The sequence below is a fragment of the Entelurus aequoreus genome, linkage group LG06 (assembly GCF_033978785.1).
Source record: "Entelurus aequoreus isolate RoL-2023_Sb linkage group LG06, RoL_Eaeq_v1.1, whole genome shotgun sequence".
Lineage (NCBI taxonomy): Eukaryota > Metazoa > Chordata > Actinopteri > Syngnathiformes > Syngnathidae > Entelurus > Entelurus aequoreus.
The window spans coordinates 26,830,701-26,855,581 of NC_084736.1; the positions used below are offsets into that span (position 1 = coordinate 26,830,701).

The 24,881-nt window shown below is 41.4% G+C and overlaps 1 protein-coding gene across 1 annotated transcript in view; it reads right to left on the minus strand.

Moving 5' to 3' along the window:
* LOC133651502 (cytoglobin-1-like) overlaps positions 1-21,091 on the minus strand; it is a 35,529-nt gene extending 14,438 nt beyond the window's left edge. The window contains exons 1-3 of the mRNA XM_062049456.1: positions 21,038-21,091; positions 14,348-14,437; positions 14,146-14,288 (exon numbers count right to left, since the gene is read on the minus strand). Coding sequence (XP_061905440.1) covers positions 14,146-14,288 — 143 coding nt within the window. The 5' untranslated portion in view covers positions 14,348-14,437; positions 21,038-21,091. The remainder of the gene's footprint in view (positions 1-14,145; positions 14,289-14,347; positions 14,438-21,037) is intronic.
* Between the last annotated feature and the right edge of the window lie 3,790 nt (positions 21,092-24,881).

A 24,881-nucleotide genomic window follows, 5' to 3' on the forward strand; every position in this document is an offset into this window, starting at 1 on the left:
AATAGACAGTTGCAAAATAGTTACCATGTTAGCAAAGAAACAGGTGAACAACTGGGTTGTGTTCATCCGACATATACTGTAAGTCGTCAAATAGCGATACGAGTCATAATACTAAGCCAAAATAGAGGGTGGCAAAATAGTAGACAAATAAGTAGAAAACAGACGAATGATCAGGTTGCGTTTATCCGACATACACATCAAATAGCGATACATATAATTCTACGCCAAAATAGACTGTTGCAAAATAGGTAAATTAGCAAAAAAAACAGGCGAACGAGTGGGTTGTGTTCATCCGACATGTTATCAAATAACTATACATATTATAATTCTACGTCAAAATAGTTGACGAATTAACAAAAAAACAGGCGAAGGATTGTGTTGTGTTTATCGGACATAAATGTCATCAAATAGCATTACTCGACATAACACTATGCCAAAATAGACTGTTGGAAAACAGTTGACATACGAGCAGAAAATGGGTGAACGATCGGGTAGCATTCATCAGACCAGAAATCATTAAAAAGCAATACGCATCAAAACTCTACATCAAAATAGACTGTAGTAGTTGACAATAGAGCAAAAAACAGGCAAAAAATTGGATCGTCTTCATCCGACATAAGTTATCAAATAGCGATACATATAACAATTGAACGTCATAAAATCAACTGTTGCAGAATAGTTGACAAATGAGCAAAAAAAACAGGTGAAGGATCGTGTTGCGTTCATCCGACCAAGTCATCAAAAAACCGATAACCATCAAAATCCTACGCCAAAATAGACTGTCGCAAAATAGTTGACAAATGAGAAAAAAAAACAGGCGAACGATCGTGTTGCGTTTATCCGACATACGTTATCAAATAGCGATACGTATCACAATTGGACGTCATAAATCGACGGTTGCAGAATAGTTGACAAATGTGCAGTGTTGGGTTAGTTCCTGAAAACCAGTAACTAGTTAGTTACTAGTTACTTTATTTCAAAAGTAACTCAGTTACTTACACCAAGAAGTAATGAGTTACTGTGAAACGTAACTAGTTACTTTTTAAAAATTTTTTTTATTTTTTAAACCTCCCATTAATGCCCTTTTAGCCTTCATTTCAGTACTGTTATTGCACTGGGGAATAATACAATCTGTTGATCAACTTGACATGCATTTGCATCACTGAACTCTGTTAAGCAATGTGGTCTACATACAACACAAAGATATGTTTCCAAGGGCCAGAACAAATTGACAAAACTATTTGAAATAGCTGCAACATAACATACAAAAGTAACAAACAGCATAACAACAACATAGCTGTAAACCTGGCTTCACCTAAGGAAGGCACACATGACATACACAAAGCCTAACCAGGCAGATTTGAATTGTTGTTTTGGGCAGTAGATAGGATCTTTGATCCAAGACACAATTTACATTTAACTACAATGTTCTTTTCTTTGTGCTCGACAAAAGAAAAGAAGTGAGAATATCTCATACTTGCCAACCCTCCCGAATTTCAGTGCCTCTCCCCGGGACAACCATTCTCCCAAATTTCTCCGGATTTCCAGCCGGACTTAAGGCACGCCCCCTCCAGGTCCGTGCGGACCTGAGTGAGGACAGCCTGTCGTCACGTCCGCTTGGCCAACCAAAAAGTAACCACAGAACACCAGTGTTCTGTGGTTACTTTTTGGTTGGCCAACGGTTTACACTCACACACACAGAGTGCGCCTCCGGTTTGTGACACAAGAGATTCAGAAGGACGACACTGCAGCGCTGCAATAAAACACTCAGACCTTCTGTTTCTAGCCGATACTACATACAAAAATAACGTAAAATAACGCAGTAACGCATCATGTAGTAACAGTAACTGAGTTACTGAATATAAAAAAATAACGCGTTAGATTACTAGTTACAGCCGAAACTAACGGCGTTACAGTAACGCGTTAGTCCCAACAATGCAAATGAGCAAAAAAAAAGGTGAAGGATCGTGTTGCGACGATCCGACTAGAAGTCATCAAAAACCGATACGAGTCATAATTCTACGCCAAAATAGACGGTTACAAAACAAACAAGTGAACATATGTTAATGTCCCACCAATCCTGTCGCCGTCTGCTCGCACACACGTTTTTCGGAGCAGACGTAGAAAGTGTCCCACAAAATGCTTGCCTTTTTCCTTCTTAATCTTCTACGTGCAACATATCCATTCCGAAAATGTTGACTATGATTGCACAAAATCCTTGAACTTGCCACAAATGCGCCATGACTGAGAGGTACCCGAATCGGGGCCATGTTTAGTTCCTTCATAACGTCACGTCTGCACGCATTTACATTCGACATTTCTTTTGGAAATGTAAAAGACTACGTTGAAAGATCGGATTTGGCAAGAAATCCAAACTGGGCATTCTACCCTGCGCTGTGAGAGACTGTTTCCTGCTAAATCCCGACCTTTCGTCGCACATCCCTTCTCACACGAGGAACTAATGTTTTCTTGGCTCTGTCGCACGTTACACCAACAAAGTCAAAGTCGGGTCAACTGAGGTGGCCTTGAAACATCAACACCTCCGCGGGTCAAAGCACCTGGCCGTCCAAACTCGTTATCACATTCCATTTTCTATGTACTAATGGAGGGAGTTTCATCTGTGGATTGAAATTCTTGGTCAGGGTGAAGAGCGGATGTGCAGCTCCACTTCGACGAAACTAATGAGGGACCGTGACGTTTAATCTTTGGCGCTTGCAATTGCACCACCTGTGGTTGCATATAAATAGCCTCATTAGTATTTGATATGGCCATGGGCGTCCTAATCCTCCCTTATCTGTTCAAGATGAACCCCAGAGCTGAACCCAGAGAGGCTTTTTAATTTCACAGGCAGCGACAAAGTTGGCTCCTTCAGATAACATCTGCAACCAGGAGGCTTAAACGTTTACTATAGTGCAGGGGTCGGGAACCTTCTTGGATGAGACCGCCATGAAGCCCGAATATTTGAAAATGTATTTCCACGATATTTTAAACACTGAAACCAGCTAAATTTTTTAGACTTTTCCTTAAGGAAATGTTATCGTTGCATTTTAGACAGACTGCAGAACCCGTTCTCTCCACAATTCCGAGGCATTGACCCTTTTCAAAAGGGATTTCATCCACAAACTATGGAGCGGAATATTTAATTGCATGGCAAGACGTTTAGTCCATTGATTTAAACTTTTATTAGTAGATTGCACAGTACATATTCAGTACAATTGACCACTAAATGGTAACTCCCGAATAAGTTTTTCAACTTGTTTAAGTCGGGGTACACGTTAATTCATATAGCTGCGGTTGGCTCAAGCCTTGCCTCCGGCCTCCCTGACTGATGGGTGGCTTAAAAGTAGGGATGTATCGACCCATTTTCGTGAAAAAAGTATTCAATCGGCCATTGCTGATTTATGTCATTTAATGCCGATTACAACCGCTGATTCCGTCTGGTACCCCGGCTGACAAGTGGCTAGCAGCTAATTATGTGTCTCGATACAGTGTGGAGCCACTAAGTTAAAAGTAATCACCTCCACTGCAGCAAATTGCATTTCTTAGTATTTTAAGTATCATTATAAAGTACAGTGTTGTATAATAACAATGTGAGAAACTGTTAGATTTACTAGCAACAAGTAATCTAATTGCTTTAAATTCATACTTTTCCCCTATGCTTTGAACTCTGCAGCTTTCAAAACAGTGCGGCTAATTTATGGATTTTTTTTATTTTTATGCAACAGTTTTTAAAACCCCCCAAAAAACAAGCAGACACTTATTGGTTTTTACTATGATGCCATCTTTTGGACGAGTTTGCTCACTGCAGGTGCTCCAGTGGCTGCATTGTCCTTGTTTGGATGGAGCTTTCAACTGGAAGTAGCAACGCCATTTCTTCTAGCATTTCAGCTCGTATAGAGTCTCCATTCATCACTCCAAGCAACATTTGTAAGTTTTACAATATAACAAACAATTCTTACTTACTAAACCGTACCATGTGTGATGTCTGTAAGAGCGTGTGCATATTTGTACGTGCTATCCTAATGTAATCAAGCTAGCAATGTTAGCATTAGCTAATATGCTAACACATTTGAGTGTCAGTATTTATAACTTACGACATTCTTTTTGTATGGTTTCAGTTTCACAAATCCCTCAGTAACTTCACCAAAAGGTCACCGTGGAGTGATCGAATCTGTTTAACTGATTGGAGAGCTAGCTTCCGCAGTTAGTGGGTCCATGATGATTTCAGTTTTGTTTGATCAGCTGTTTTACAGACACCGTTTGGAAACAATAAAAATAAATAAATAAATAAAATAAAAGTAGGTACATTAAAATTTACAAAATATTTGTGTAAATAACTCATTTCACAATGTATATATCTGCGGCCTGTAGTCCGGTGAGGCTAATATGTTTTATATAATGTTTTCTTCAAAATTTTAGTGGGTGCGGCTTATATATATCAGTGAGCTCTAATCCGGAAAATACATAAAAATTACCGGTACCTTTATGTACATTTGTTTTTTAAACATTTGTTTACTGAATTTGACAAATGCGTGACTAGGATGGTGAAAGCCGAGGATCGAACCAGGAACCCTCAGGTTGCTTCTTCATCGTATGGGCAGCTGTTTTCCGGCACCCGGACCTGAGGCCGAGGGTCTATGCCTTTTACCACCCCAGGCCCGGGGGGCCCTCCCGTTCATATGTCAGGACACACAGAAGTGAGCCAGGTCACCGAGCAGTCATCCAGGTCCGCCAGGCCACGCAAACCATTAGGAGCACGATAAATCGGGCAACGCAGGATCACGTGGTCGGCAGTCTGCTCCTCCGCGCCACACTCACACGTCGCGTTAGGTGCTAAGCCCCACTGGAACATGTTTGAGCGAAAGCGACCGACACCAGTTCGGAGGCGGTTAAGCCTCACCCAGGCCACTCGTGGTAGTGAGAGGCCTGGTATTGAGCCGGTGTCAGGTATGAAGTCACAGAGTCTGGAGGAGATGGTATGCTCCAGGTCCGTGCTCCATTTGTGATTCGCCCAGTGAGCCGCCCTGATGTTGTTGTCACTGCATTGCTGCAGGAGCTTCAGGGCGGCTGGTACCAGTGGGTCTCTGGAGGGGAGGCGGGGCGTTGGCTCTGAGGAGAGTGTGAGCCTTTCATGGAGCAGGTGGTTCTCATCCATGTTTGCCCGGCCCGCCAGAGTTGCTACAGCACCTTGGCGACGAAGCTCAGCGGGTTGGATGCCTGCTAAGATGGGCAGTAGCTCCACAGGGGTGGGGCGCAGGCATCCAGTGATAACACGCAAGGCTTCGTTGATCGGGACATCAAGTTGTTTAGAGTGAGCACTGCGCGCCCAGACAGGTGCGCAGTACTCAGCAGTTGAGTAGACCAGGGCAAGTGCTGCTGTTCGCAGAGTTCTTGCCCCGGCACCCCAACCGGACCCGACCAACCGTCTCAGCAGTGAGACGCGGGTGTTGAGTTTCTTGCGTGTTGCCAAGAGGTGTTTACGGAAAGTGAGCGACCTGTCCAGGGTGACCCCAAGGTATTTAGGGTCAGGACGAGGGTCTTCAGGTGTAGGACGAGGCCGGCATAGGGTAAGGGAAGCCCCATCCGGCTTCCGCACCTCGAACCTGATCTCACGATCCGCTTCCCAATTGTATAGGTGGAAAGCTTGTGTCACCGTCTTGGATTCGCTGAGCTTCAATCTCCAGTTATGGAGGTAAGCCACTAAAGTCTCCATGTCCTGGCTTAGAGTTCCCTCCAAGGCCTGCCAGTCCCTGTCGGAGTGCAGCAGCGCGAGATCGTCTGCGTATGCGAACCTCCGTGAGACTGTGGCAGGCAGGTCGTATGTATAGATGTTATACAGGAGGGGAGCCAGGACAGATCCCTGGGGGACGCCATTTTTCAGGCGCCGCAACCTGCTTTTATCTCCGTTACTGGTGGTGAGAGTAAAGCTGCGGTTCCAGACAAGCTCCATGATCATTTTGACCATGTGCCTGTCTGGAAGCAGGCGGAGAAGTTTGCAGGTGAGGCCGCGGTGCCAGACTGTGTCATAGGCAGCAGTCAGGTCTATGAAGACGGCACCGGCCTTCTTTTTCGCCTCAAAGCAGTCCTCGATGTCCTGGGTAAGGAGGGCGACCTGATCCACCGTGGACTTCCCACGTCGAAAACCCGCCTGCTCCCGGGGGAGGTGGGGGTCTATGATGGGCTCGACACGGGCGTGAATCAGGCGCTCGAGGACTTTAAAGGGGACGCAGAGCAACGAGATTGGTCTGTAGCTCGTTACGTCATCCTTTGGCTTGTTCGGCTTGGGGATAGCGACAACAGTGGCCCTTCTCCAAATCCTGGGGATCCGGAGTTGGCGCAGGCAAGAAGACAGGAAAACTCTCAGCCAGGACTTCATTGCAGGGGCAGCGTGGAGCACGAGTTCTGGGCAGATGTTGTCAGGCCCAGCAGACTTGCCTGGTTTGGTATACTGGAGGGCAGCTGTGAACTCCTCCGGTGAAAACTCACCGGAGATGTTACACTCGCTAGATGTTGTTGTCCTCCAGAGGTCTGCAGTTTCCTGGCGCACCGCCCGGGAAAAATCTCGATTTATCCCGGTATATGCCCCGTTTTTCACAACCTGTGCTGCAATAGCATTTGCGGTAACGGGGCATGTTCGGGGTGCGCGCTCAGACCTACCAGTCAAGTTGTTCAAAGTGCTCCACGCGATACGGCTAGTGTGCGAGAAGTCGATGGAGTGGACTGCCTCTTTCCAGCGCTGGTGCCTCTTCCTTCCAAGAGTGGAAAGAAGGGCAGTGGCTGAATTGTTAGCCTCCGGGCCATAGGGAGCCCGGAGGAAGGCGCTGTAGAGGGTCTCGCACTCGCCATCCCAGCATGGTTTGTAGTTCTTACGCCGGCCGCGTGGGATGGCTTTTTTGGCCGCAGATGTTAGTGCCCTACAGAAGTCCTGGTATGCCTCGTCCACGTTGGGTGTGTCTGGTAGTGGGAGACACCGTGTGGACTTGTTGGTATGGAGGCGATAGAGTTTCCAATTGGCCTTCCGGAAGTTCCATCGCTTCATCGGTCCGCTCGGAACTGTTGTCACGAGGTCGGGCACCGATATCAGCGACGGTCGGTGTTGCGACCTGGGGAACATTCCTAGAACACGTCTGTCGGGGAGCTGGGTGTCCACACCGACACTCACGAAAGCCAGGTCAGGGTTCGTGTCAGTGTTATGCCGAGCGGAGTGAAAGCTGGCTGGGCCCTTCGGGTTGTAGAGAAGGTTGAGCGAGTTGCGCTCTGCCCAGTCAGAAAGAGTTTCCCCGCTCGGTGAGGTGGTACTGTATCCCCACCGTGTATGCCGGCAGTTGAAATCACCAGCATATACACACGGTGGTTCAAGCACTGGCAGTGACACTGGCGTGAGTTGTGAGGGTGGTGGTTTGTAGACGTTGACAATTTTGATGTCGCCAACGTCCACTCGCAGCCACTCGATCTCGGAGTTGTCCGGTGATCGATCGGCGAGGGTCCAGCTCAGATCGTTGTGGACAAACGTGGCAAGGCCATGCTTCTTGCTCAGGATTGACCCAGCTAGCGTGAAGTTGGTGATCGCTAGCTTGTCCGCTGTTGGGCGGTGAGTTTCCTGAAGGAGGATGACCATGGCTTGGGTGGTGTGGGCCATGTGCTCGATGACGGATGTTTTGGCATCTGTGAGCCCTTCAACGTTCAGTTGCAGTATTCTTGGTTGGAGACCGGCAGCAGTGTTGCTACCAGATCTCCGCCCAGACTGCCCCTGGACGCCAGAACGGGAGGGTACCCGAGTTGAAAGTTTTTTCTTTCGCCGCGTTGCCATGGAGTAGAGCAGCGCGGTTACTTGCAGGGATCACGGCGTGAACGTAAACTTTCTCGATCCCCCCTGTGCTACCAACCTCAGGTTGCTAGCACAGCCGCTCTACCAACGAGGAACGCCGTCCCAAATCAATACCAAATAGGGGGAGGCGACATCACACAGCAAACATGTAATACACACACTACTACTACAAGAGAATAATGAACAAATCAGTGATTGAAGGGACAATCTGCATAAAGGTATGTTATTTTTTCTTAGTGCATGTAACGGATCAATTGAACATACATTATTTCTTATGGGAGAAAAAAAAAGACTTCATACAATTTTGATGGCCCCTTTGAAACAGATTACTGAGGAAGCCCTGTATTTGGGATACATGCACTCTAGGGCTTTAAAACTATCAAGTTTGCTTGTCTGGCAGTTAATTCTCTTCATGGAGTGAAAAGAGAAAAATCAAAATGAAGAAATTGTGGATTGAAGAGGTAAAGTCACCTGGAGAGTTTTTTGGATTTTTTCCCCAAAGGTACCGTAGTCAGACCAATGTGATCTGTAAATGACGCAAGGCAAGACCGCTAATACCACACCACCTTAGCCGCCCTCACCCTTTAGAGCACAGCTGTAACTTCCTGGCACGAAACCTGCAGAAAATAGTTATTCTCAGGTTTCACCATGTTTACATTTTCATACTTTGTACTATTTTCTTACACATTCCTTATGTTTGCACCTTCATTTTAATACTATTTATATTGAGTGTTTTCCATGCTTGTAGTGACATTTCCTTTCTGCCTCGATACCCGAGGGGATTATAATCAGTGGAAGATTACTTTTGAAATAGAAATGTTTACATTTAATATATGTTTTGCCAAAGCTCATAAAATGATCAATATCGACTGATTTAAAAAACATACATCAAGATACAGTTTTCAGTCATAAGGCACTCAAAACATACTATCTAATGATAACACTCGGGTATTCTTTTTTCCATGCAGAGCAATGTCGTCACCAAAATATAAAAATAGTAAATATTGTCAATCAACAGCTCTGAGTCGTGATGCAGCTCTTGCTTTGGATTTTCTGAGAGTTTTTACTGAGGTTGCCCTTCTAGGCCCCAATATATCCCCACATCTGTAAATACATAGGCGACTAAAGGTGAGTGGGAGGAGTTACGAGGTTCACATTCCATCCAACGTCCCTTTCAACTTTGACCTAAAAGCTGTCAGCGATGAATCCAAAGACTACCAAAAAAGTATTTTCCGGACTGATTGGAGTTTACCCAGTGAAGCAACAGCAGCAGCTGTTCAGCCCTCCAAAATAAACTGCAGCAGACCGCATGGTGGCCACTCTTAGACGATGTTTACATGACGGCTTAACAACATTCAGGGGCGCAGATTGCCAGGAAAACATCCTCATTGGGCGTGAAAGCCATGTGATAAGAGTGGAGGCACGGCGGGAAGCCTGGCATTTAGAATAGACCCTACTCCAAGGGAGGCAGCTCTTGGAGAGCCAAGGGTGTCTGACTGATGGATTATTGTTTATCCCTTTGCATCTACTATTGGACGAATAGGATTATGAGCAGTGAGAATATTACATGCACAAAAATTTTTTTTAGTTTTTTTTGTTTTGTTTTTTTAGACATGGTGTGAACTCCAGAGCTCCAAAAGATACATAGTCTTTGTAGCGTTCGGTAACAGGGACACATCAGAATGACCCGATACATTTGAACTAATTAGGAACTAATGATGCAAACTTCCTGACCGTCCCAAGAACCAAACACCAGACCTGGAGGAACAGAGCCTTCTGTGTTGCCGCCCACTCCTTGTGCAACACTTTGGCTACACATCCGTGACACTGCCCGCCGACTTCAAGATTAATTTAAATACAAGCTGTTACGCACACCTTTTAGCTTATGACATTTTTAATCCTTCACATTATATTGTATTCTTGCTTTCTGAATGCATTTTTAAACTGCATATGTTCGGTTCCCTTAGATTTTTCAAGCTTTATTAAATTCACTATTGTACACACTCATTTTTTACCATGTACAACTTTGTTTAGTTTTAGAAAAGGGCTCAAAAAATTAAATTTATTATAATTTTTGGGAAATTTTCTTCTGTAGTCATTTTACATACTTATATAAATATACATACGTATACAGTACATATATAGCAATACACATACATATATTGCAATACAGATGCATACATATACACACAGTATACGTACATTGATACGCTACAATATCAGCACAAGTCATAGTAGATACTTTTAATAGTGTAAAATGTTACAAAAGGTTTGATCCAGTAAAATTGGTCAAACAGAACAAACACTAACCTATTTATTGTTAACCATCTGGAATGAACATATGCAGTAAATATGTAATAGTGGGGTGGTAACTATTTTTTGGCGACATCCAGCGGCCACCATAATTCATGAAGTTATTTAGCTCATGACTGCGTGAAATTGAACAATGCAGACACGTTTGTTACTGGATACTTTCTAACAACTTTGTATGTGTAAGCAATATGCAACTGTAATTATTTGACATTGACAAACACTGTTTTACACTGCAATATTGTTCAAATATCACGGATGTCTAGCTTGTGCGCTAGGCTGTTGTGTAGCTGCTATCTCCGACTAGCATGTTTAGCTTTTGTAAATGACTTGACTAAAATAAGAGAAAAGACAAACCTTGTGGGCTTATTGACATTGCTTATGACATAACAGGGTTAATGTTACCATATGCGCAGCTAAAACTAGGAGTGTCCTGATACAACATATAGAGTATTGGCCGGTATAGTATTGATCCGATCAACACAACTCATACACAATCGAGTGAAATCAATCTGACAGAACAATGGTAGATATAAAAAGTACTAACCTATTTATCATTAACTGTCTGGAAAGGACTTATGCCGTCTTTAAGTTGATGTGGAGTGGTAATTGTCTTTTTGGTGACACCTACTGGTCACAATAATTCATGCAGTTAGGCTTAGAGGCAGTAAATTGAATTACGCACACACGTTTGTTAAATAATTCTTCTTTGAGACTTTGTATGTGTAAATAATATGCGGCTATACTTGTTTATATTGACAAATGTGCTGTTTTACACTGCAATATTGTTTATGACAAATTATATAGCCCTTTCTCATATGTGTCTCAAAGCGCTTCACATGGAAGATGGCGGTGGTAAGCTAAATGTATACCAGTGCAGGTGGTATTGGAAACAAGGTGGGTAAAGTGGCTTGCCTAAGGACCCAATGGCAGTGACTTTAGGATGGCGGAAGCTGGAATCGAACCAGGAACCCTCAAATGTTTGGATGGCACCTCTAAACAAGTGTTTCTTAACCATGGGGCCCATTGTTGGGCCACAAATGCCCCTAAAAAGGCCCCAAAAATATCTCTCAGCTGTGGTCCATAATACACTTTTCCACCACTTGTGGCAGTAATGACAAAAAACAAAGAGAAGTCTGGAGCTAAAATCAAGGAGTTTAAGTGCAAACATTATGATGGAAGAGGTGAAGCAGTATTTTCACTTGCACTTTCATTTTATTGACCCTTTAGTTAAGAAACGTTCATTATTAATTGAGTTTATTATGATTTTCTTATGCAGTATATACTTATTTTTCTAATCAGCCTGATCCAAGGTCTATGTGGTAAATAATCTTTGCGGTTAACACATACTTTCATATCATCTGACAAGGCTGACAGAGTGAGATTACTAAATCAGTGTTAATATTTCAGTTGGCCCTGGGCCCCATCTGTAGTGGAAAAGTTGGGCCCCGGGGTCAAAAAGGTTAAGAACCCTTGCTCTAAACCGCTGAGGTACATTTATTATGTATGTTTAGCTTGTGTACTATCGTGTAGCTGCTAGCTATCCATCCATTTTCTACCGCTTATTCCCTTCGGGGTCGCGGGGGTGCTGGAGCCTATCTCAGCTACTAGTACTCGTAGCTAATTGCTTAGCACAGGCCTATTTAACTCGCGGGCCACATTCGGCCCGTCAAAGCTTTTCATCTGGCTTGCCAAACATCACCCAACTAGGCTTGATGAAACCATTCAAACCGGGGTTGATCATGTATGCAGTGCTCTCGCCTCCCTGCAGGGGGCAGCAGCGAGGCATATGTGTCACAGTGAAGCAACAGTGGGGTGAGTAGAAGAAAAAAAAATCTAAATCAATTGCGAAAATCTGACTTTTAACAACGACTGGCCAACAAAGTATGAAGCGCTCGAGTCATTGTTTCCAGTGGGACCTTTTAAGCGACGGACACATTGATCCAGACAAGCAGCAACAATGGTAGAAGCTTCATAAAGGAACTGGGTAAACATTTGTGAGTAGATATTGTGCATAAAGATATTTCGTTGGTTTTGTATTGAAATTGCTGTCTTTGTGATGTCTTTTGTATTCATGGTCATGTTTTGTCTGCGAATAACTGCAGATCAAAGCTCGTTTAATACATGTAGCGCTAAATTTGACTAGTAAAGGGCAATAACGCTGCACCTTAGGTTTAATTGTGTCGAGTCACATTCATTGTGTGCAATGTTTGACGTTTAATTTGTGTATGTGTAAACATCTGTAGTTTGTGTGAATGTATTAACACCTATTTTATATATGTAAAATACACAATGGATATTATGTCAAATACACGTTATACTTTCCTAATGTTTATGTCTATATTTTCAGTCTTACAAACGTAAATGAAGGAAAAAGTGCAAAGAAACAAAAATGAGGAAAAAATAATTCAAAAGGAGGAACATTAATCCGCAACAAAACCTTCAGGAGCTTCTGCTTCTTCATGCTGTTAACTATCTGCACACGCTAGTAACGAGTAGCGAGGGAAGGATACTTAATTTATTGACAGTGCAGTGTGAAAGCTGATGTGTTTACTTTGTATTTAAGTAAACTAAGTTTGAAAGAAATATAACCTGCGGAGGCACTTCCTGACGAAACATCCAAATTTCGCTGTCTGTCCCTTGAGCCCTTGAAACTGGGGCCCTGGCCCTAGCATGTTTACCTTTTGTAAATGGCTAAAATAGAAGAACTTGTGTGCTTATTGGAGGACATTCACATGTTAACATGCTGCAGGACTGCTTGTATCGGAAAGTTGAAATGCAAGTAGATATTTTTTTGCTGATATCTATCCAGGTCAATTTGTGTCTTAATTACGCAAGCTTTTTTTTGACATTGTTTTTATGTAACTGAATTTTTTGTGTTTAAATTTTGTTTAAAGTTTTTTTTATTTTTTTATTTTTTTTATATACATCAAATTAGGCTCACAATTTCATTGAAGAAAAATTCAGTGTTTTAAAATTCAGTTTAAAATAATTTAGTGTATAAAAATTCAGTGTAAAAATATGTTGCTTCAAAAAGCAAGACTCTCTTCCGGTAAATTAAGACTGAAGCAATCGATCCTGTTTAAGAAGCAGCCAATGAGGTGTCAAGTTTGAAGTCACGTGACACGGGTCTTGCAAAGCAGCATAACAAATAAAATTAACTGGTATATCGATATAATTTATATCACGTTAAAATGACGATTCTGCACTTATTTGTTGTGTTCCTTGTTATCCCCCTCCATGGGCTACTAAACCCCTCCCCTTCCTCCTTCCAAGATGTACTTGCACTATGAGAATATCCATGATTGGTTGGTCGTTTACTATGATGAGTCACGATTGGTTAGGGATAGGCCAATCAGAGGCAAGATAGGGCGGGTCATCGAACCAGGAAGTGCCTGCCTGCAAATGTATTTTTGTATTATTTGCACAGCTATGTTATTTATTTGAAATAGAAATAATATTTTTCCATTTTATTTATGTTGTGTAATTGTGCTACTTAGTTTATTTTCTGTGCTGTTAATACCCATCTAGACTAACTGGGTTAATAAAAGTGTTTACAGTACAGTTGTCATTCACTTCAATTTCACTGAATATCGCTCAAAAATGAATGTCTTTATATGTATACTTTCACCGGAAAATATATCGAATTTAAGTAAAAATAAGTTTAAAAAGTTAAAGTACCAATGGTTGTCACACAGACTAGGTGTGGTGAAATTAACCTATTTGACCCATCCCCATGTTCACCCCTGGGAGGTGAGGGGAGCAGTGAGCAGCAGCGGTGGTCACGCCCGAGAATAATTTTTGGGGATTTAACCCCCAATTCCAACCCCTTGATGCTGAGTGCCAAGCAGGGAGGTAACGGGTCCCATTTTTATCGTCTTTGGTATGACTTGGCCGGGGTTTGAACTCACGACCTACCGATCTATACATCCCGACAGTTTTTCGTCCATGTCGCCCAGCCCTACAATGCGGTATATAGTCATCATCAGGAGGGTTAAAGTAAATACCTGATGAGTATGGCCACTCCGACATCGTCACACTTCAGGTAGACCTTTGCCCAGGAGTCCTGGATCATCACCTTCTCCTTCTCAGTCAGCGGACTCGGTCGCTCCAGGTGGTCCACCTCTCCCTCTCCTTGCATCCTCTCCATCTAACAACAACATGCAGAAATATATCCGTCCCCGCCAAAAATAAACACTCCGTTTCTACCTTTTCCTGGTGAAAGAGCGCGAGGAGGGCGATCGAGCTGCTTCCCTTTCCCCGCTTTAGGAGAATGCTTGCTCCCCCGGCACTGGATCTCTGCTGAGCGATATAGTGTGAGTGAGGAGCGGGCTGAGAAAACACAAGAAAACACACGCAGAGAACGAGGAGGAGCTTCTGTACTCTCGCTTTCACGCTCTCCCTCTCCTGTCCTCCCCTCTGCCCACCTCACTTGCTGTTTAAAGAAAACATGAGATAGAAGTTGCACAAAAAAAAAAAAAAAAATCCTCTGTCAGGGATACAATGTGAGATTACGCCAAGACGCATTCTTGACAGTTTAGGAGATTAACCTGGAATCATAGCCAATTCCACGCAAAGCCCCTACCGACGTAAACGTAAAAGCACACCTAAATTAAACAGTCTGGGAGAAATAGGACAGGCTTCCGTTTAATTGTGCATGTCCTTAGTGTCCGCCATCAGTGTGTGAATGGGTGAATGTGGAAATAGTGTCAAAGCACTTTGAGTTCCTTAAAAAAAAGGTAGAAAAGCGCTATACAAGTACAACCCATTTACCATTTAGTTACACGTGACGGCCAGAGGTGGGTAGTAACACGCTACATTTACTCTGTTACATTTGCCGGAGTAACTTTTCAAGAGGAGCGAGATGAGGTGGTTCAGGCAGCTGGTCAGGATGCCCGAACGCCTCCCTAGGGAGGTGTTTAGGGCACGTCCGACCGGTAGGAGGCCACGGGGAAGACCCAGGACACGTTGAGAAGACTGTCTCCCGGCTAGCCTGGTAACGCCTTGGGATCCCCCGGGAAGAGCTGGACGAAGTGGCTGGGGAGAGGAAAGTCTGGGCTTCCCTGCTTAGGCTGCTGCCCCCGCGACCCAACCTCGGATAAGCGGAAGAAGATGGCTGGATGGATGTACTTGACAAAGTTTTTTAATGTAACACTTTCTACTTTTGAGTATTTCTGAGAAGAAGAAACCTTACTTTTACTCTGTCACATTGAATTTAACTTCCTTGGTTACACGTGACGGCCAGAGGTGGGTAGTAACATGCTACATTTGCTGTAGTAACTTTTTGGCTTAATTGTACTTGCCAAAGTACTTTTAATGAAACACTTACTTTTGAGTATTTGAGAAAAAACTTTACTTTTACTCAATTACATTACGTTTAATTTCCTTAGTTACACGTGACGGCCACAGGTGGGTAGTAACGCGCTACATTTACTTGAGTAACTTCTTGGCTAAATTGTCCTTGACAGTAGTTTCAATGTAACATACTTTTTACTTTTGAATATTTTTGAGAACCCGAACGCCTCCCTAGGGAGGTGTTTCGGGCACGTCCGGCCGGTAGGAGGCCACGGGGAAGACCCAGGACACGTTGGGAAGACTATGTCTCCCGGCTGGCCTGGGAACGCCTCGGGATCCCCCGGGAGGAGCTGGACGAAGTGGCTGGGGAGAGGGAAGTCTGGGCTTCCCTGCTTAGGCTGCTGCCCCCGCGACCCGACCTCAGATAAGCATAAGAAGATGGATGGATATTTTTGAGAAGAAACGATAGTTTTACGCCGTCACATTGAGTTTCATTTCCTTACTCGTGACGGCCAGAGGTGGGTAGTAACACGCTACATTTGCTGGTGTAACTTTTTGGATGAATTGTACTTGCCAAAGTAGTTTCAACGTAACATATTTTTTACTTTTGAGTATTTTTGAAAAGGAATGTTACTTCTCCGTCACATTGAGTTTCATTTTCTTGGTTACAGGTGACAGCCACAGGTGGGTAGTAACGCGTTACATTTGCTTGAGTAACTTTTTTGATGAACTGTACTTGCCAAAAGTAGTTTTAATGTAACATACTTTTTTACTATTTTTGAGAAGAAACATTACTTTTACTCCGTCACTTTGAGTTTCATTTCCTTGGTTACACGTGACGGCCAGAGGTGGGTAGTAACACGCTACATTTGCTCAGTTACATTTGCTGTAGTAACTTTTTGGATGAATTGTACTTGCCAGAGTAGTTTGTGAAACATACATTAACGTTTCTTCTTCTCAAAAGTAAAAAGTAACAGAGTAAAAGTGAGTTCCACTCCGATCGTTACATTTATTCATATCACAAATAACGCATTCTAGTGTCAGCGACCGCCACTATCACGTGACTCTGTTCCGCCAATCCCACGTTAGCAGTAGTGGCGTTAGATTCCATTTCACCAATCAAAACAAGCACAAAGTACAGCTATATGAAGTTAAAATAGGTCAGTATTTTTTTTAATTATAGATACCTACTTCCTTGTTTGATAAGTATCAGAATGTTCCCGAAGAAGACACAATTTTTCTTTTTTTTACGTGACATGACTCTAGCAACATCCCGGCTGTTTGAGACAACTTCTGAACAGAAACCTCCTTTAAAACAAGGTTTACTAAAAAAAAAAAAAAAAAAGCGTTCTTTATTTGTTTCTGACAATCCTAATAACCACAAGTGTCGTTTAAACATTACCAACACCAAAAAGCAGTGGAAATTTGTACCTACCTGCTTTACAGTTACTTGCGCTAGCTTATTAGCATGTAGCATTTTACGTCTGACATAGCTGAACAAGCTGAACTGACCACATTCGCCCCCTAGTGCATGAGAGACACACTGCGAACGGCCACCAGTCATTTTACAGGCCTCAAATTTGAACTTTTTAAAAACACAAGCATTATAAACAAACTAATATGGCAGAAACAAAATACTATAAATAAAAATAATGTGAAAAATTCGCAAGATGGCACCTTATGGATACAAGACGTAACTGCACTTTGTCCATATCGATAAAAATAGTGTTCATGTATGACAGGGATGTCCAAAGTGCGGCCCGGGGGCCATTTGCGGCCCGCAGGTCATTTTTTAATGGCCCCACGGCCCATTTTAAAATACGATTAAAAAAATTAAAAACAAAGTGGTATGAAAGACCAAACAGGTGAAATGTAACAAGAAAATGTTGCAATGTTTACTCTAATAACACAAAGCTGCCATGCAGGCTGTTTCTTTCTTTAAAAAAATAATTAATCAAAATCAATGTTATTATGAATTATTGACATATCCAAGGCTCCAATTACGTCACATTAAATATTGCACTTTGAGATATTTTTTTTGGGAAAATGTTGCATATTTTGTGTTTGCCATATAAAAAAATTTAGCTTTTTTTTTTTTAAAGGGCCTAAAACGAACAAACAAAAAACATAAACAACAATACAACTTATAATTGACGGATAGATCTGAAGTTGATCTCGAGATTATTGTGTTAAAAGTAAACAGTAAAAAAAATTTATAATTTATTTTTTAACACTTTAATGAGTAGGACCCTTTTGGTTCCTTAATAATTTTTGTGTGATTTGTTTTTAAGTGTCATTGCTCAAAAAATAATAATGAATTAAAATCAGTGTTATGAGTTATTTACCTTTTTAAGGCTCCAATTATATAATCTGAAATATTCCTCTTAAAAAATTTATTGGGTGAAAATATTGCATATTTTGTGTTTTTTCCATTAAAAAAAAAACAGTTTTCTTTGACAAAAAGAGCATACGACTTAAATCTTTAAAAACGTTATACTGACAGATAGACCTAATGTTGATCTAGAGATAATAATACTGAATAATGACACATTTTAAATATTTTTTGGACCAAAACCCTTTGGGGTCCCCGGGATCAAGCCTGAGTGGAGGCCTTAATGTATATTTTTTATACATATATTGTATTGGTTTTTAAAATAAAAAAATATCAAAATGGCCCCCGCTTGCTTTGATTTTTCAGGTGTGCAGCCCTCGGTGGAAAAAGTTTGGACTCCCCCGATGTATGAGATCAAGTCTTATACATAGGACTGCACGATTATGGACAAAAGAATAATGATTGTTATCAATATTGAAATCACGATTATTAATCATGACTATTCACTGTTTGGGTGTGAACACGACACCATCATGTAATTTGTAATATCTATTAAAAAATGCTCTAAATTCTGGATCTATATATTTAAAGACAAATATGTGTTTTTGTTCATTATAGTATCAGCATGTCAGATTTTTTTAATATACTAATGTGTGTACATGTACATGCTGTGTCAGGACAGAGGCATTGAACTTTGAGCAGAAATATGTCGTACAGGAATTAACTATACACCATAAAACATTAACAACATTCTATTTCACATGAATGGTTATTAAAATAATTACTTTGTGGAATGAAAAAAAACAATGTAAAAAATCATGGTTTACTTTTTGATATCAATATAAAAAGACAAAGCAGTTTGGCTAATGAAGATAAAGTCAAATAAGCTTTGTTCAACAACCACCATGTACTTCAGTGCAACAGTTTGGCCAACAAAAAAAAACCACGAGTGATACCTCTCATATCTAACATACAATCTTGGTGCCCCACCCACAACTCATCCAACATTCAATTCGATGAGATGACAAAACATTTGAGCAAGTATTGATGTTATTGGAACACTAACAAAGTTAGCAGTTAAATTAAAAGGGAGAGTGAACATCCCAGTAAACAAACTACAGACTTTATAAACAATTTGTGGCAAAGTTCCCGCCTTATGCATGCTAACTCTGTCCCTGCAGCTGACGGAACGACGCCAGCTGCACGTTCAAAATTAAACTCCTACATCAAATATTTTTTATCTCCCAACAGCATTGCGCTCCTAATCGCACACAGAGATTCCACAGAAGTAGAATCGATTGAAACGAAGAGATCGGCGCCGTTACCTCGGAGCGAACATTTTCAAAGCAAAGTCCATCTAGTCGCCGCAATGTTTATGCTGTGGCGCTTCAGTATTGAGGAAGTAGGCCGTTGCTTAAAATGCATTAATAAATGACAGCTTTTTGGTAAATAAAAATTAAAACGGTATTACTAACTATCTGGAATTTTACAGCTGTCTATCAATTATGCCGTTTATAGTTACATCCGTAGTCCATTAACAAATCAAAAGTCAAGGGCGGTCACGGCATGTTGTTGCCGTAAATGTTGGTCAAATTTTAGGGCATTACTGCAAATCACAAGGGCGGTCGCGGCAAATGCCGCGGTTAAATTCGAGCCCTGTATTAGCTATAGGAGCATATAATTATCGTGTTAGTATATTTCGTGCATGCATAAAAATTCTATTTACAGCATGTCCGAAAAGGAGTAGGAAGAAGCCAAGCTCATTAAATAATTGTTTTTACTCAGTGTAACACAACAGACTCCGAGAGGGACAAACGGTAGAAAGTGGATGGATGGATGTTTATAAAGATCCTTCCTTGTACTTTGTGAACACTGAGTCAGAAAAGTTTCTTAAACTGGATCATATTAGTACATTCTTTATTAATCCATTCCATCATTTAATGCCACATACTGATATGCTAAAGGTCTTAAGTGTTGTACGTGCATAAAAGTGTTTTAAGTGAGTTTCCTCTTAGGTTGTATATAGAAGAATTGTTGTGCATTCTCAGGTAGCAGGTTATAGTTTGCTTTGTACATGTTTGCAAATGAACCTAGTCATTGAATTTCAATATTTTTGATTTAATAAATAAATCATAAGGCAACACCACACCGACTTTCATCTCCAGCACAATTGCAAAAGCCACAAGAAACAAACGCCACGACACAATAACATGAAGCCACAATACAACTTTTAACAGCGGACCAAATTTCAGCATGTTGAAAACGAAACTTAGTATGTTAGTATTATTGAAAAACTATAAGATGTTTTTATTCATTTCATTTACTTGTCCAACTTTGTTCATCGCACATTTTTAAATATATGTACCGTATCGGATTGCCTTGAGGTCGGTAAGCACCACCGTAAATAATCTGTGCATAAGGCGCACCGGATTATAGGCGCACTGTCGATTTGAGAAAATGAAAAGACAAGTGCGCCTTATGGTATATATAAATATGTTTTCAGTATCTGACTGGAATAACTTCACATGGAGCTATGAAAATAAAAGAAACTGAATTATTTGACGAATCAGACAAACATAGTGCATGGAAACGCACTGACTGTAAAAAGTGACAAGGCAGCAAAAACATCTTCAATGATGACTTTCAAACTAGTAAAAATAACTTTCATATCATGTGCTGTCATGCGTGTCAGTAGAAAAGTTCACATTTTAGCATACAGGAATTCTACTTCCATCTCTCTCTCTCTCTCTCTCTCTCTCTCTCTCTCTCTCTCTCTCTCTCTCTCTCTCTCTCTCTCTCTCTCTCTCTCTCTCTCTCTCTCTCTCTCTCTCTCTCTCTCTCTCTCTCTCTCTCTCTCTCTCTCTCTCTCTCTCTCTCTCTCTCTCTCTCTCTCTCTCTCTCTCTCTCTCTCTCTCTCAACTTGAAAAGGGTTTGACCAGGGTTACACTTGGATTTCACTCTTTTTTTTAATTCAATGATAAACAAATCTCTCTTTCTCCTTATATTTTTGGACTTGATTGTCTCTTTTTTCATTAAAAAATCAGTAGTTGTAAGGTGAAAAACCTTTGAAGAAGGTGGAAACACACAAACACAACTAGGGACCAATATAAACAAATTACATTTCAATGAACCATTTTTGAAAGTAAAGTATTTTCAAAAGTACATATACTGACCCTTTACAGCTCTGATTTGACATGAAACATTTAACAATTGGCAATTAAAATAAATTCAACACATCAAATGAAACATCAAAATAATATAAGTCATCTCACCGTCAGCCACCGCTCCAAGAGCAGTGTTTGTTGGCCTGAAGTCTGAGCTGGAGCTGCAAACTTAAATGAGTGGACGTGATTGCTTCAGGTGAGAGCCTTCCTGATTGCTGGATGGACTTCAGCTGTTGGGAAATTTGGACTGTGATTCCAGTTCTCTCCTGTGGGGGGAAATGGGAGCCAAACTCACATTTTGAAATGAGGCCCTTCTGTTGTTTGGGTGAAGGCTTTGGCCTTGTGTAGAGTTTGCCAAAACACACACACACACACACCACACACACACACACACACATCCATCTTCTACCGCTCATCTCTTTCGGGGTCGCTCGCGGGGGGTGATGGAGCCTATCTCAGCTACAATCGGGCGGAAGGCGGGGTACACCCTGGACAAGTCGCCACCTCATCACAGGGCCAACACAGATAGACAGACAACATTCACACTCACATTCACACACTAGGGACCATTTAGTGTTGCCAATCTACCTATCCCCAGGTGCATGTCTTTGGAGGTAGGAGGAAGCAGGAGTACCCGGAGGGAACCCACCCAGTCACGGGGAGAACATGTAAACTCCACACAGAAAGATCCTGAGCGCAGGATCGAACCCAGGACCTGCAGACGCAGTAACCACCCCCCACCGTGCTGCCCTCACACACACACACACACACATCAACTACAATTGAAGTCCAAGAACCATTACAAAATATCTAAGTTAAAGTTAAAGTACCAATGATTAGTACTTGTTCACCCCCTGGAAGGCAAGGGGAGCAGCAGCGGTGGTCACACCTGGGAATCATTTTTGGTGACTTAACCCCCAATTCCAATTCTTGGTGATGAGCGCCAAGAGTCCCATTTTTTTTATTCTTTGGTATGACTTGGCCGGGGTTTGAACTCACTACCTACCAATCTCAGGGCGGACTCTCTAACCACTAGGCCACTGAGTAGGTTCCAGATTAGACTCGAAAATTACTCAATACTCGAGTACTTTTTTCACGGGATACTTACTCTTGCTCGGGTAATTATTTTGATGACTACTTTTACTTGTAGTCGAGTCACATTCGTCTAAAGCTCAGGGGCCGCATGGAGGAAAATCTGTGCCCACGCGGGGCCAGACTATTAAAATCATGGCATTAAAAAAAAAAAAAAAAGACAACTTCAGATTAGAATAGAACACACACATGCTGAAAATATTACAATAAAAATATAGAAAAAAAATACTGGCAGCGGTAAAGTTTAGATCCATGAAGGAAAGAAGAAAGTGAATGAATGTTTATAACTGAATATATTTACATATGCATAAACATGTGTTTTCTTTTGTATTATTTTTTTTAATGAATTAAGTAACGTTTATGACAACCTTTTTCCAAAACACAATATAGAATGTGAGATATAACAGGATAATGCATACATTTATCATTTGTTTTCAAAACGCTTACAAAAAAGTGGGACCCCAAAAATGTACTGTGGGACCCCATTTTTATGACTTGATGGGGCCCCTGGCACCCCATTTTGAAAATTCCTAGCGCCATTGTAATTCTCAACGGCATTGAAAGTAAACAGGTTTTTAAAAGGAAACTAATATTTTTTCTGAGTCTGTAAATTAATTTGCTTGGTGATGATTTTTGTTTGGTTTTGTACTGTGTAGTTATATTTATATGCTAATTAATATTCTGAGACTGTAAATTGTTTTGCTTGTTTGCTTGTTGATGATTTTTATTTGTTTCTGTATTGTGTAGTTATAATTATATGTTTTTACTTGTAATTGTTTTAAGTTTGTGGACCCCAGGAAGACGAGTGGGTTGTTGTGGCAACCAGCTAATGGGGATCCTCAATAAAAATCAAAAATCAAATCAACACTGATGGAGTATTGGTGCGTGCAAAACAGCAGCAGGCGGCTGTGGCCTGCGGGCCGGTTCTAATACTAATCAAATATCATCCCGGGGGCCAGAGATAATTTATTGGCAGGCCGGATCTGGCCCACGGGCCTTGACTTTGACACCCCTGTTCTAAAGTAACGGTAGTCTTAATTGAGTAAAATTTTTGGGTACTCTACCCTCCTGTGGGGACGGCCCGGCCCCCTGATTGTCACCCCCCTTAAAAAAACTGAAAAAAACGTTCTTACTCTTGCGGTCACAGCCACCGTCTCGCTCGTGGGACCGGGGTCTATTCCAGAACTGCTTGTTGGCGAACCCGTGCGGAGTTGAGTGTTTTACCACCTGGACTCAGGTGTGAAGAATGCACAGACGCCGGTTAAACATTCACGAGTGTGCCATTAATGATCAAGCTGGGTTGGAAAAAAGAAAAAGAAAAAAGAATGTTTTGTGCGATTGTCGGACTTGTGCAAGGTTGCAGCTTGTTAATGAACGTTTATGGCGGACAAAGCTGTGGATTTACGGCCACCTTCTGATAGCTAATGAGGGGCATGATTGACGGGCTTAATGAGCATGTCGGATACAAAAGTACGATAATCTCAAATAACTATTTGTAGAGCTCCAATTCTTTGGCCACCACACGATTTACTCCATCCTTAAGGCTTATGTTTTTATACCTGATACAAAACTAACAGTGTTTTAATAAAATTGGGTGCCAGTTCTATGATGAACAACAAAATATAATTCATTGTTATATTACTTAACAGAAAAATGGTTTAGTTGAATAAAATTCTACCCAAACATTTAATAAAGTCCAATACAAATAAGGCAACAAGAGAAGTATCCAACACTTCTCTTTTCTAAAGTAAATTTGTACAGCAGATATGATCATCTACATCAGGGGTGTCCAAACTTTTTCCACTGAGGGCCGCACACGGAAAAATTAAAGCATGTGGGGGCCATTTTGATATTTTTCATTTTCAAACCATAACAAAATATATGGATTTTTAAAATTTATTTTACATTTAGGGGTCCCGGGGACCATAAAGGGTCTCAGTCATTAAAATGTAAAAAATAAGTCAGATTATTATTTTTTTAAAATTATTTAACGCTTACAGTAAATGTCTATATCAACTTCAAGTTGATATAAAGTAATACACATTAAAAAAAAAGTTTTTTGGCTTTTCTGTCAAAAACAACTTAGTTTTTTTTTATAGTAAAACTGAAATATGCAGTATTTAGTAATTAGAGCCCTAAAAGATCAAGAATGCAGGACACCATTGATTTGAATTATTTCATATTTTTGAGTAATCACAGTGTAAAGATAAATAAAAAATCACTAAATAATTTTTTTTTTTTTTAGCACGGTGGCAGAGGGGTTAGTGCGTCTGCCTCACAATACGAAGGTCCTGAGTAGTCTTGGGTTCAATCCCAGGCTCGGGATCTTTCTGTGTGAAGTTTGCATGTTCTCCCCGTGACTGCGTGGGTTCCCTGCGGGTACTCCGGCTTCCTCCCACCTCCAAAGACATGCACCTGGGGATAGGTTGATTGGCAACACTAAATTGGCCCTAGTGTGTGAATGTGAGTGTGAATGTTGTCTGTCTATCTGTGTTGGCCCTGCGATGAGGTAGCGACTTGTCCAGGGTGTACCCTGCCTTCCGCCCGATTGTAGCTGAGATAGGCTCCAGCGCCCCCCGCGACCCCAAAGGGAATAAGCGGTAGAAAATGGATGGATGGATGGATAAATATATTTGGGATCCAAAAGGTGCCCCACTCATAAAGTGATACATTTTATTAGGTTTTTCTTTTACTTTCAACACTTAAGTTACGAGATCAACTTCAGATATATCTGTCGATTTTATGCTGGAACAATTATTTTGTTTGTTTTATGCGCTTTTGTCAAAGAAAACGTTGATGTTTTTATATGGCTACTACACAATATATTCAATATTTACCACATAAAACATTTTAAAGTGAA